At 30.0% G+C, this 15,263-nt stretch overlaps 1 protein-coding gene across 6 annotated transcripts in view; it reads left to right on the plus strand.

Moving 5' to 3' along the window:
* LOC123302568 (la-related protein 1B) overlaps positions 1-15,263 on the plus strand; it is a 56,582-nt gene that overhangs the window by 12,019 nt on the left and 29,300 nt on the right. For all 6 annotated transcript variants that reach the window (XM_044885540.1, XM_044885542.1, XM_044885544.1 and 3 more), the window contains exon 2: positions 2,709-2,791. In XM_044885540.1, coding sequence (XP_044741475.1) covers positions 2,709-2,791 — 83 coding nt within the window. The remainder of the gene's footprint in view (positions 1-2,708; positions 2,792-15,263) is intronic.

The raw sequence follows: 15,263 nt of genomic DNA on the forward strand, positions 1-15,263 counted from the left end.
CTCGGGGATTTTTGGGGTCGCTGAACACGCATATCGCGACGGAATAAAAGGTTACCCGAAGTAACCTGGACAAAAACTTCCGACTAAGGAGTTTGGACGGATTATAAAACGAATTTCCCTAAAACTCCAATTCTTACTGATATTCGTGTTCAACCTCCGAGTAACAAGTTTGGAATCATTTCCAGCTTTCTTAACCGAATTGTGAATTTAATATATTTACGGTTAATTTAAAATGTAATTGTAAAATGTATATTATTTATGCTAATTGCATACTTTTGAATTTTTTATAAATCAATTTCGGTCACAAAATTTCTTGATGCTCTAACGAATGCCGAATATCGATTTCAAATCCGACTTACTGTTCAAATTTGTCGAACTTCATATTGCTTCGTTTCTGCAACTAATATTTTTATACCACGTATATGAAATATACGAAGGTATATTAAGGTTAGTCCCAAGTTTGTAACGCTTAAAAATATTGATACCATGAACAAAATTTTGGAATTGGCGTTCATAAAATCACCTAATTAGTAAATTTCCGATTGCCTGTCTTTCGTATGGCCGTCCGTCTGTAATCGCGAATACTCAAAAACGAAAAGAGATATCAAGCTGAAATTTTTATAGCGTGCTGAGTACATAAAAAGTGAGGTCAAGTTCGTAAATGAGGAACATAGGTCAATTGGGTCTTGGGCCCGTAGGAATCATCTCGTAAACCGTTAGAGATAGAACAAAAATTTAAATATAAAAAATGTTCCTTTTAAAAATATGTGGTATATCAGTTATATATGTGTGACATATATGTATGTGTAATGTGACATAGTAATCAACACAGTCTGTACATGGTATTTCAACAATTAACTCAGTCAATTGTGTTTTGTTGTAAAGGAAATTGCTTATATTAAAAAACTTATCTATAAATACAAAATTTATATATTATAATTTATCATTTTGCCTAATTAAGGTATTTTACCAAAAATAATCTAAAACAAATTTTTGCAATAGAAGACCATATTAATTAAAAATATAAATAATAGTTTATAATAAATATTTATTATCGAAATATTTGATGAATGTTATTAATTAATAGATCAGGAGGCCATCATATAAAATTTATTTAGCAATACAAAATTTTTTAATTAATTAAACGTTTAACTACTTTACTCATCAATGCCTTTATTTTATATTGGTTAAATTTAATAGTGTACCCAGCTCCTTAACTATTGGGTTTTGGACAAACGAGCACTTGCTTTTTGTCATCGAAAGATAGTTTTGAAAACGTATTATTTTTTCTATACACATACCATCTGAAAAATTTTGGCAGTGAAATATTACCAATTTTTCTCTATTATCAACGTTAAAATCTTAAACACCTGATAATATAACCTGATAATATAACCATAAATAAACCAAAACAATCAATAATGGTGACTCGACTCATTATAAAAACAAGAAGACGAAAAAATGTAATAGTGCTTTATGTGCGTAAATCAATAATCGTTATATGAATTATGGAGATCAACGGATCTGATCATTCAAACTTGAAGTGTGGGTGTATTTAAATGAATAAGAAACGAAGCTACTTCGGTAAATGTCGTAATTTGTCGTGTTGTAAAAGACACTGTCTTTCTATACGTTCGTATGTGTGGTATTTTATTGTATTTATACGAACGCACACACGTATGACTATGAGTGCTCACATATCAGCATTTAGGCAAAAGTAGTTCGTGTCTTTCTCGAGGTATTTTTTGGAGGCACTCAACAGCGTTAGTGCAGCGCAATGCGAAGTTACATAAAATTCAATGAATGAACTGGCATAATCTGTACTGTTTACTGGATAGAACTATAGATAATACCCGTTAAGATTTTGTGTTTATTTATAGTCATCGTAGATAAATAGTATTAGATATCAGAAGGCAGTGTCTTTCTGTCTACATGTAATGGACGCCACTGCTTGCCTGTACTACAATGAAAAGGACTACATCAAAGATAAACCTTGATTCTTACTTGCCACTTAAAAATATGTTGTGTGGAAGGATCCTTCTGGTACAGTGGCCTCCTGAGCCATAAAAATTGACTCATTAATATTGCTTTTCAATTACGTGTACTTTAGTAATTAAAAATAGTATATATTTTGTGAGTTCTTTGAACGTTTAAATCTATGCAAATTTAGGCTGCAATTATTTAATCAGAAAATTTGCATAGTGTGATAACTATTTCTAATTTGTTTGTTGTTGAAATTTTATGATATTGATGTAAGTTATTGTACGTTTTGTGTTGATAAAATTTATTTATAAATTAATTATTTAAGGACTTTCCCACAAATATACGTGTATGAAAATTAGTCGAAAATTAAAAATAAAATTTTTGTATATGTCGATTTTTCCGAAAATGCGAAAGATTTAGAAAAATCAAAAAATACAGACCAATTGGAAATTTTATGCTTAGCAAATTTTTTTCAGAATATTTTTTCTAGTGACCTGTGACAACCTAAAATACGAGTAAGACAGAGAGGCAACAATTTTTTTCATTACTATTAGAGATATTGAGATAGGTATATAAAGTTCTCAATAAAGTTATAACAATGGTGACTTCGACTTAAAATAACTCGCCCATGCCTGCTATACAGCTCTATTATTGCTATCGATGCCTTGATGGTTTATATATATATATATGATAAAATGCTGATTTTCGTTTTTCCTTGCTTTCAGGTTTTAAGTCGCGTAGTAATAATGAAGCACCTACTCCCACAGTAATTACTGCACCCTCCGATAAACGTCGTTACAACAAAAAGGTATGTATAATAATTTATTTGCTAATTACTTATTGTGGATTATTTTTTATTTAACTAGATGACCCGTGCAAAAATTTCACATCTTGAAGTAAGCACCACCAAGGTATGCACTCGGCTAAATCCCATTAAGCAGGCAAGCACACTATAGAATTTCGAATCGTCCGAAATATAAAATCCAATAGTTTTTTTAACCAGAACTAGCAACTAGCCACTTAGCCGGAAAAAAATTATTATGTTAAAATTATCTTTATAGGAAAATATTTGTCATGCTTTTCACTAATGAATATTAGTTTTCCAAATTAACCTTAAGGAAATTTACCTTATTACATAATAAAAGTATACCTATAAAAACACTTCAATTTAGGATTTTAAAAACACTTGAACTTGAATAGTTCAAATCTATAAATTTAACACCGTAAGGGGTATTAAAAAATTTACCTGCTTGTAAAGGATATTAATGAAAATGTTTATACACGATTTAAAGGTGCTCCTAAGAAAACGTCTTTTTTGAGAACGTCCTTAAGAAAACACAAAAAAATTTCGTTTTAAAATTTTCCTTACTCATGTGCTATTACACCCTGTGCGATATAATATTGTCAAACCTAAAACTAGTGTCCTCTATCTGTGACACTTACAAATGAAATACTATCTGATAACAGTGTCGCTTTTACTGTCGTAAAAATATATAACTTATCATAGTCTCGTGTTGATGATACTAGGAGCACGGTTATCCGAGAGGGGATTGAGAAGCAATATGGTAAAGGAAATTGTTCTATGAGCTAATAGTATAGGAGCTCGCAACGTTTTCGAGAGAGAATTTTATTATTGCTGATTTTATGATATGTTGTTCCCCTTGCTCTTTCTGTTAGAGCCTGGGCCATCTGGCTGCCGGAAGTGGTTGCGTTTAGTACTGCGCAGCGTAAAAGTTATGAAAAATAAATGAAATTTGTTGAATATATATCTTATGTTATGTCTTTTTGCCAAGTGTGATAAATGCCTGTGGCCGTTAAAGCGCTAGCTATTAATTATTTTAGTGATTACTAGTTCCGAGTTCGAGTCCAGCGGCAGTCACCATTTTTTTTTTTTTTTTTTGTAAATTTATTATATTATTTCTATTGAATTATTTTAATTTCTTTAATTTTTCTTATATTGAAAGTTTCTTATTTTATTTTTGATAACTCTGTACGGTTTTAATTACGAGTTAAATTTTTAAGGCCATTCACTTGAAATTGTGATATAAAATTAATATATATATATATATAATTAATAATAATAATAACAATAAAAATCGACCCGTTCTTCTTTCTTTAAAAAATCATTGTGTCCCATTACTGAACGCAAAGGGTAAAAACTTCTAAATTCAACCAACTCCTCTATTGAACAAATTCAACCCAATAATTAAACCTACGTAACTAAGACGATACAGAGTTATCACAAAATAAAATATGAAACGTTCCATACAATAAAAATTAAATAAATTAAAAAACTTAAATAAGATAATTGAAAAAAAAAATGGTGACTGCTGCTGGATTCGAACTCGGAAATCTTAATCACTAAAATTAATACTAAATGCTAGCGCTTCAACAACCACAGCCATTTACCACAATTGAATAAAACATAACATATGATATATTTTTAACAAATGTCATTTATTTTTCATAACTTTTTCGCTTTTTTTCAAGGTTTAGCAACCGAATTAACGTCTGGCAAATTAATTTTAGGTTTTTGTATACTTAAGTAACATAATATTAAAATTACAGACATAATAAAATTCTTTTAAAATTTAGTATTATGACCTGTACATTTAGACTGCGCAGAACTAAACGCAACCACTTCCGGCAGCCAGATGGCCCAAGCTCTAACAGAAAGAGCAAGGGGACAACATATCATAAAATCAGCAATATAAAATTCTTTTTTTGCCGACGTTGCGAGCTCCTGTACCATAAATATATAGTAACTTGTATGTCATTATCAACGTGACAAAACAAAATCGAGATAAGAAAAATTTTGTTATTTATTACTAATAAAAACTTATATGCATTCATTTAAAAAAAGAAAATATATATTTCATTTAAAAATAGAAAAATATATTTTTGACTTTGAATATATTTAATTCAAATTTCTATTTGATTTGATTTTACTGAAGTCATTTTTTAGGATTCCGTAGCGTTGGAAAATTTTGAATACCTCCTTGCGTTACTTGGTACTAAATTAGTCAATTTTAACTATTAAGGATGTACGAACGCCAGGACAATTTTGGATAAGAAGCTTGTTTTTTCTTATATGAAGTTGTACTAAGTCTATATCAGTTTACCAGACTATTGAATTATTAGAATGTATGAGCACGGTAGAGGGGACACAAATTAAAAAATATATATATTCTCAATTTTGATGGTGAATTATGTTGTAACTTGACAATATAAAAGAGGTAAAGTAAAAAGTTTTTCGATATCTGGAGTAATTTTCAAAATATCGAAAATTGAAAATTTTGTTTAATTATTTAGCTTTCGGTATTTCGTAAATCAAAGCAGATATCAAAAAATTTTATTCTTATTTTTCGTCTACATTCATGAAATTATTACATAATTCATCTTCAAAGTTGAAAATAAGGTACAAATAATTTCAACTACAATTCAAATTTTGCGTTGGCGCTCGTACTTCCTTAAAATAGGGGAGAGATTCCTAATTGCGAACTTTTTCATTTGGCTTAGAAAATTCTGCCTGGACAGAGTCATCTACTTCTGAGGTTTTAACTGTTTAGAATTAATAAACAAAAAATTGTTTTAAGTTTTGGGAGGTGATATCTCGAAAAATGTTCAATTTAATTTTAAAAAAAAACTTCTGGGAACTTTTGATTTAACTAACACAGATTACATATGTGAATTTTTGGGTTAATGAACAGTAATTTTGCAATCTCTCAAAACAAGCAGAGGGTAAATTGACCAGGCGGCCAAGTCTGAAACTATTAAAAATCGCATCTTATGGTTCAAAAAACATTGAAAATGATCTAAATCTCTTGACAACCCCTTCATGATCACGGAACCCTCGTTAGCGCAAGGAGTAGTTTGAAAGGCTCTCCTCATATGAATACGCAACATAAAATTATTCGCAAGACAAATAACTGGAATACATTTCGTGTTGGAAATTTGGAAGTTTCGATTCAGCTACCCACAAAATACAAAGTTTTCTTATGTTTCTCGAACAGTTAAATCTAATGTCAACAGTTTCTGAATTGTACGGAATCTTTGATGCGCCAGTCCAACTCACGTTGACTAGGTTTATTCCTTATCTTTTGTAATAGATTATCAACGAAGTCGAATGTTTTGGAAAGAGGGGCTTCCATTCCTTGATTATTGATTAGGATAACATTTTGGATAAAAAGTATTTGTGCTGTATGAATAGTGTATGTCTTTACTTTCATTTTCAAATTATATATACAGAGTGGCCATTTTAATATATACACTTAAATATCTCTTTTTAGTTAACCAATAAAAAAACAACTTAGAAAAAAGTTGCAGAGTTTGGTGGGGGACATCATGTTCTGCCTTCAGATTGAAGCTAATGTTAGTACGTGAAGACAGGGTTTTCTCTATGACCACCAACTCCAATCAACTTCCCGTTGGGGCGGTAAATAACCCTTGGTCTCCTGGTGAAAGTAAGGGAGTTTGGTTGCGGTGGGTGGAAGTGGGTTGGCAAAAATGTGAAAAAATATATATCTGTCCTTTTCTTACTCGTTAATGTGAACTTTCGAACTTTCTTTAGAACAAATTTCTGGAATGATCTAGAAAGTTCCAAAATGTGTGTAACGGTTAAAATCCCTTTTCTTTATAAATTTGTTTCCCCATTAATGAATATTTAAGTATAGAACATCCTTAAACTTATCCTGATTAATGCAACGACATTCAAAAATGTCTATTCAAGGTATTTGAACAATTAACACTGTTTATTAAATTTGTTTATTTTTTAAGTACAATATTTGGCGTTTTTATACCATGCATATATGTTATATGCAAGGTATACTAAGTTTAGTCCCAAGTTTGTAACGCTTAAAAATATTGATGCTACGCACAAAATTTTGCTATAGGTGTTCATGGAATCACCTTTAGTCCATTTCCGGTTGTCCGTCCGTCCGTCTGTGGACACGATAATTCAAAAAGTGAAGTCGAGCTCGTAAATGATCATCATAGGTCAATTGGGTCTTGGGTCCGTAGTACCCATCTTGTAAACCGTAAGAGATAGAACAAAAGTTTAAATGTAAAAAATTTTCCAATCACAAAATAAACAACTTTTATTTGAAACATTTTTTCGTAAACATCACTGTTTACCCGTGAGGGCGCCAATTAGGTAGAAGTTTTATAGTATGTACTATACTTGAATCAGTTATGTATCTATGTGTCACATGCATGTATGTGTTATGTGTTAAAGAAATCAACACTGATTATGCATGGTATTTCAACAAGTAACTTAGTCAATTGTTTGTTTTCACTTTTTTTAACTAAATGGATTAGAACTATGTTCACTAATATGAAAATTTAATAGTCTTGACGATATAACAATTGCATTTTAGCATTTTACAATCTTCCTAACAATTTTAATTTTTATCAAAATTCCAGTTTATATAAATTTATAATCTAATCTAAACTATGTCAAATTAAATAATATTTATGATTACAAATTAAATAATTTCGTTTAGTCTTTATCAGACATTATTGCAAAGTAGAGCAAATCGGAATCAGCAGTGCCGGATTAAGCCAGCACGGGGCCTGCAGAAATTCTGTCAAGGGGCAAGCAGTGAGTAAACAGTGATGTTTACAAAAAAATGTTTCAAACAAAAGTTGTTCACCCAAGATCCAATTGACCAAAATTTTTTTTCGTAGTATCAATATTTTTAAGCGTTACAAAATTGGGACTAAACTTAATATACTATGTATATTTCGTATATACATGGTATAAAGACGTTCTTGGCCCATCGTGTTCTTTTATTCATTTTTAATACGTTTTAATGTTGAAAAAGAATGTTCACCACTGCAGTTAGTGATCATGAGAAGCAAGTTAATGCGCAAGGCAATTTCTAAGTTTGGGAAGCACGATTCTAAAGAATTATTTAATAAAAGTTTATAAAATTACTGTTCCAGAAGCACCTGTTTCTCGCTGTCAATAACAGTAGCCACATCTATATTTTATAAAAGCAACTACAGTAGATTGGAGCATAGACTGAGTCAATAAAATTTAAATAGTTCGCCTGTTTTCTCGAAATACTTAGAATCGATATTATATTAAAATCGATTAAAAAAGTACAATCTCGGCTACGTAAACTCGCAAAATAAATGTAGATCAATATAAAAAAATTAAAATCTAGCCGCTTGAAGGATAGAAATGTGATATAGATTCTAAATATATCGATTATAATTAAACTTTTCAAGTGGAATTGAAGCATAGCCTAAGCGCTTCGCATTTAAGATAATTTACGCTCCTATTTAAATTAATATTTTTTATTACGGTCAGGCAGACGCTGGAGCGCGAGGCTCGCCAAATTCGTGGGGCCTGTAGCATTTGCTACTCTTGCTACGTGGCTAATCCGGCACTGGGGAGCAGTAGAGTTACTCCATCAGTTGAGTTATATTTCCCCCTAATTTAATGTTTCTTACTGTTAGATGCACTGAAAAAAAATTAAATAAAATAATAACAACTTTCATCCCGAAGTTTGACGTTTCGTAATGAAATAAAGTAAAATTGAAATAAACAATTTTTGTTTAAAACATTTTTTAAACATCACTGTTTACCCGTGTGGGCGCACATTAAGACAAAACTTTGGTGTCCATTTTCTCCAAAACTATAGAAGATAGTTTTCAACATAGATTTAAATAATCTTTTTTTAATTGGCTCTACCATTTATAAATATTATAACAAAATAGAGATGTGATTTACATAACCGCATGAGCAGACCGGGACAACTTAGGTTATGTTTCTATTCTCGGAATAGAAATTAGGTTAGGTTTTGAACCCGCGGCCTATGGAATACTATTGATTTTAGTGTTTTTTTTTGCTTAGTCCACCGCTGTTCCAACTGAGCTACTGATGGTTGTTATATATTTAAAAATATGTTATATATTATAAAAATGATCAATCAGTTTATTTCAAACTCTGTGTAAATTGGTAACAACAATCTTCAAGTTGACAAATCCACACATTGGTTAGACATGACACGTATGTGCTCGTAGTAACCAAATCCTATATTTAAAGCAAACGCAAAGAAATGTTCTTTTAATTCGTCTATTCACTTTATTTAAACGATTATATATCCCAACTAAGTACAATTGTATTTTCTATCAATAAAATGCATGATTTAAAAACTAAAATCGATCTCGTTTACAGAAGTAATGATTTTGTTTAACTTCTGTGATTTTGTATCAATGAATTCATATTTTAAATTCAATCTTCTTTAAATTCGTCTTGTAAACCGTTAGAAATAGAACAAAAGTTTAAATGTAAAAAATGATCATTATAAAAAAAATAAACAACTTTTGTTTAAAACATTTTTTGTAAACATCACTGTTTACCCGTGTGGGCGCACATTATTATTACATATTTTCATACAGGGTATGAAAATATTAATTATGCAATTTCGTTTCTTACTTTCACAATTTATAATGCAACAAATTTAATTAATTATTATTTTTCAATAATTTTAATTTAATATTTTTTATACCATTTATATGTAAACAATTGAAAATTAGTCTTAACAGCCTTTCTTTACGCCAAAATTATCCGCGATAGCGCGTTCGTCGATCTGATTGTCCTTACCATGACTACGCACAGAGCCATAGTAAATAAATAAATGAGCCTGATTTTAGAGAGAGTTAAGAATCAAAAAAGAATTATGATATGAATTAAATGAATCAAATCAATTGTTCAATCTATTTGAAAAACGTATAAATATAAACACGCCTCGATTTATCAAAATTGTGATAAGACTTTTGACAAGGTGAAATATAATTGTTTTTATACAAATTTTGTTAAAATTATTTATTCATCATAACATGAACTCAACTAATTATTTTTTATATGGTTGTGTTTGAAACTAGTTTCAAACTATATCATTAAAATATTTTTAAGTAATTGTGTAAAAATAAACAATCAACTCACTTAATTGTTGAAATACTCTATATAGAAAGTGTTGAATGTCAGTGCTTGCATTATTTTTTTTTTTTTTTTTTTGTAAATTAGAGTCATTTATTTGGATTTCGAAAATAATTTCTAGATTTTTTTTTTCGTTTTTCGATAATGTTCCACAAGACTACTAGTTGAAGCTACCTGCAAAGTTTCAACTTCCTATCTTTTATAGTTTTAGGGAAAATGGACACCAAAATTTTATTCTAATTTGCGCCTTCATGCGTAAACAGTGATGTTTACGAAAAAAAATTTTCAAACAATAGTTGTTTATTTTTTTATCAGGTATTTTTCGAGATTGTCTATAATGTTTTTGAATACTCTTTGCAGAATGTTCTATATACTTAAAAAGTTTCAGAATATTATAGAATCTCCCAGAAAGTAAAATTATATGTTAAATGCTCTAATAAACGCACGTTAGAGATATTTACGATCGAAAAAACGTTCGTTAAAATCCATGTTCGTAGAATTTCGATTCTCAGTAAAAAGTATATTTGAAATAAATAATAATTTCTTTGATAACTTTTTTCAAAGTTTCAAAAAAAAAAAAAACCATTTCCAATAAAACAGTTTGAATTAGATCAAAAGGTCATTTGACCAAAATTATGCATTTGATATTATAAACTACGATTTTTTGTGTGTGACTATTTCCAAATTCTCAATTATATTCGTTATATTTGGTAGTCGTTATAAACGATTTATGTATTTTTATCTATCTGTATTAATTATGTTTGAGGATAAATGTCACTAAAAATCGCCCTTCTCCGAAAAAAATGAAAGCTCGATAGTCAAAAGTCTAATTGTAATACCAAAGGATCGGATTGGAGCGCCCCAACTACGCTCGTATATACAAGATTGATTAGCTAAGTGATGATAGATGAAATTAAATTTTTGAGATATAATTAAAACGCGTTTTTTTTACAAAAATTTACTTTTTTTTAAAATATATTAGAGAACAACCACTATTTATCAAAAAGTTTTAGGTATCAAATGAAAGGTCTTGAAGAGTTCATTCTTACATTACGTACGTATAGGCAATTTTCAAAGTCCTGATTAAATTAATTTTGTTGTGTAGGGTATCGAACCCGCTACCCTAAGCATACCACGCACGGAATTGGTTTCGCCTTAACCAACTGAGCTAATAGTTATAGAGGTAACTATGACGAGAAAATTGACAGAACGAACTCCAGATATAAAGGTTTGCTTCGCCCCCCTATCGGATGTAATTCAGTGGTAACTGTTGGGATCTCAGCATGAGTTCCAGTTATAGAGGTTTCTCACTTATCCAGGTCCCACTTATCCAAGTTCCACTGTAATGTTCAAATTACAGAAATTTTTGAATAATAGCACTAATTAGTATAAAAATGTGCGATTAACTAGAAATTAATATTATTTTTTAGCACGCAAAAAAATTGCTTATATAAAGTTATGAAGGTAAACAGATAAAATTTTTAATTCCACCTCGTGGCTTAACCCCTTAATTAAATCATAAGGTAATTTTTCATTCAGAAACAGCCATCGATATTTTCTTGAGCATCGAAACAACATGAATAATTATTAGAGTAAACTTGGCACACTATTAAAATTTATGCTTTTGAACAAGGATGTACAGTAAGAGTGGGCGGGAAGTTCTTCGTTACCTCCCCCTTTTTATATCAAATATAACATTGGTTATTGAAAGTTCAGTATTAAGCCAGTCTCCTGGTAGTCAAAATCGAGCTTATTTCAAAAAAAATGCGAATGGATGAATGTACTTTTCTAAGGGGAAATTTTGTGCGCTAATCATGAATTTTTGGGTCATTTCGCTTCTCCGGGACGAAGAAAAAAGATATGACCATTTTTAAGCTCGAAATTCGAATTGAACATGGAAATTTCGGTTTTCACGTGTTTAGCTTGGAACAGATGGGTTCTGATCCAATATTTTTCAGACAAAAGTTGTACCTAGAGTACATACGCACAATTTTCCGCCCACTAAAGGTCATGCACCCCAAATATGCCCTTGTTTTACCGTCTTTTTGAAAGAATTTTTTCGCGAACTCCTAGCTATCAGTAAAAAAATTATACAGCACTTTGAGAAAAAAGTGCGATAGTTTCGCTAAGAGGCGATATTCAAAAAAATCAAAAGATAGGTGAAACAGCATAAAACCCACTATCTTTCCCGGCACACATTTTAATTTTACAGTCTATCTCCAACTCTAAAATAAAATATTCAAAAAACGATAAAAATGGGTATAAGACCTGAAGTAATAAATTTCGATTTTTGCCCCAATTCCTAGATCAGTTTTTTGTATTGTAAATTGTAAAAACACGAAAGTAACAGTGTGCAGTCCGCCACCAAATTAGCAAAGAGCTTGGTAGTCGAAAATACGTATTTTAAAAATACAAAAAACTGATCTAGGAATTGGGGCAAAAATCGAAATTTATTTCGACATATCCTAGAGTTCTCATTTATTATCTTCGATAATATTTATATACAATCTGAAGGTCATGAAGTTTTAGTGAGCGGAAAATTGTTCGTTTGTACTCTAGGAACAAATTTTGTCTAAAAACTTTTTTGATCTGACCCCTCGGTTCAAAGCATTTTTACTCTCACCTCGGGGAGCAATATGTTCCAATACTTCGTGATTTTGTGTACAAAATTACCTCTTAGAAGGATATTTTCAGCCATTCGCAAAAAAAATTAACAAAACAAAAAAATTAACAGCAGGTGACTGGCCTATATATTTAGTTTTCAAATAAAAACAAAATAATGTATAAATTTATGCAATGAACTCCTGGTCTATACATTATTATGATCTTGAATCGAACATGTGTTGTTAAACCGGTTGCCTAATCATTTAAATAATTATATAAATTTTGTACATAATATGCTTAGCGTATTTTTATTTTATTTGAGTTTTTGTTTATTATTTTCATTTAAAATTTTGTGTAATCAAGTTCTCGAACACAGGGAGCTCGTTATGTTCGAGTGATCATTTTTCCATTAGTGATTTTTATCAAATAATTTTCCATCGCAATATGTTTTATTTAACCTACAATAATTAAAATTTATCTATAAATTTTTTTTTTTTAACAATATGTTTTCAATGTGAATGAAAATTTTTCCTGGAAAACTTAAATGCGAGATAGCAACAATATGGTTTTTTTGTTTTGTTTAAAATTTGAGTGAATTTTCTTTTTTAAAAATAGTTTTTTTTTTTTTTAAATTGTGCGCTGATTTTTTGTTTAAAAAAATAGTGAAATTATGGTTTAACAATTTTTTAGTGAAATTTATTCTTTTTTGAAATTTTTCAAAGTTTCCACAATGGTTTGTGTCTTGTTTTTTTTTTATATAATATTTTTGATACATTTTCCCCTAAGAGTAAATTATTTTTTAATGGTATTAGGCGCCGGGATGCAAAACTCAACCTGTGCTACTCAACCTTGTGTATTTCAAAAAAAATGTACCTTTTATACCATATGTATATGAAATATACCAAGGTATACGCTTGAAAATAGTAATGCTACCCACAAAATTTTGGTACAGGTGTTCATAAAACCCCTAATTATTCCATTTCCGGTTGTCTGTCTGTTCGTCTGTCATCACGATTTCTCAAAAACGAAAAGAGATATCAAACGAAAATTTTTACAGCGGACCCAGGACGTAAAAAGTAAGGTCGAGTTCGTAAATGAGCAACATAGGTCAATTGGGTCTTGGGTCCGTAGGATCCATCTTGTAAACCGTTGGAGGTAGAACAAAAGTTTAATTGTAAAAAATGTTCCTTATAAAGAAATAAACAACAATTTTGTTTGAAACATTTTTTCGTAAATATCACTGTTTACTCGTGAGGGTGCAAATTACTCGCAAATTATATAGTATGTATTATATGGGAATATCAGTTAAGTGTGTGTGACATGTATGCATGTTTGTTTGGCTATCTTTCGTTACTTATATGCCGTGAAAAACCAAACGATTGCGTAATCAACACTGTCTATACATGGTATTTCAACAACTAACTCAGTTCATTGTTTGTTTTCACTTGTTTATTATCCATTTTTATTTTATTTAATGCTCTAAAATAAAGTATATTTTTAAACATCAAATTCAATTTTTCTGGTTTTTAAGTTGGCAAAAGTTTTAATGATACCATCTGTTTTGTAATCTACTTTCGATGCTTCTACTTTGGAAAATTTGTCAATCTTCTTGGGTCATGGTTGACCATAAATAACTTTTTTTTATTTTCATTTCAATTTTGAAAAATACTTTTTACCTTCTGTTACTGTCACACAAAGTGTTAAATTGATTAATAAGCTATTGATTTTCGCTGAAAGTATTAAATAGAAAGGTTGAAGGTAATTAAAAAATACGTATTTTTAGTAAAACTTGACCCTGTATCTTATCGAGATATAAGTAATTGAATTTTTGAAATTGACAAATTTTTTTCTTGGAAACGGTGAGTGTGTCAAAGTACGACTAAGTATCTACAAAATATTAAAAAAACAAAGTTTTTCTATTGACTTACCTGGCAGTAATTGCAGAATTCATATTTTGGGCATTTTTAAAAAATTAATTACAGCACCTCCTAGTCTCGGATGGAAAAGAAATTTGGTGCATTTTTGATGAACTTTAAAATTAGCCAAGACTCGATGGGGCCATTAGAACCCGAGATATCAATTTTTGTATTTTTGGCCCTTTCTGAAATTGTACGTAATTTTTGGACTCAAAAATTTACTGGCTTATCAACAGATATTTAAGAAATTCAAAATTTTTTAAAGCATTTAGCCCTACCTAAAATTTTTTAAAGTCTTTAGAATTGTTTATTCATGTTGCGAAATTTTTTATTTGTTTGATCAAGAAATTAAGCGCTGGTTATCTAGAATCAGTTTTCAACAAATAAGTATAAAAATAGCTCTCAAAGGGTAGCGGGTTCAAGCCTCGTCAAAAGCAATTTTTTTTTTAATAATTTTAAAAAATTCTGCAAATACTGCCAGCCAGGTTAACATAAAAAGTTGATTTTGATATTTTGTAGATATTTAGTCATACTTCGACCTGAGGGGTTCATTTCGATCGCTTACCCCCTCAATTTTCAGTGGCGGTCTATCAATTTTCAAAAAAACAGGTATAGTCACGTTTCTATTATTAATACCAATTCGAAAATGTCATAAATAATACAAAAAAGTACTACCTTTAGTAATATTACTATCCTCCCCCACCCTCACCGTTACCGAGGAAAAAAATTGGTCAATACCAAAACTTCAATTGCGTATAACTAGAGAACGGGTTGAAAGAAGAAGATACAGGGTCGAGTCTTAGCTCAAATAC

The sequence above is a fragment of the Chrysoperla carnea genome, chromosome X, assembly GCF_905475395.1.
Source record: "Chrysoperla carnea chromosome X, inChrCarn1.1, whole genome shotgun sequence".
Taxonomy (NCBI): domain Eukaryota; kingdom Metazoa; phylum Arthropoda; class Insecta; order Neuroptera; family Chrysopidae; genus Chrysoperla; species Chrysoperla carnea.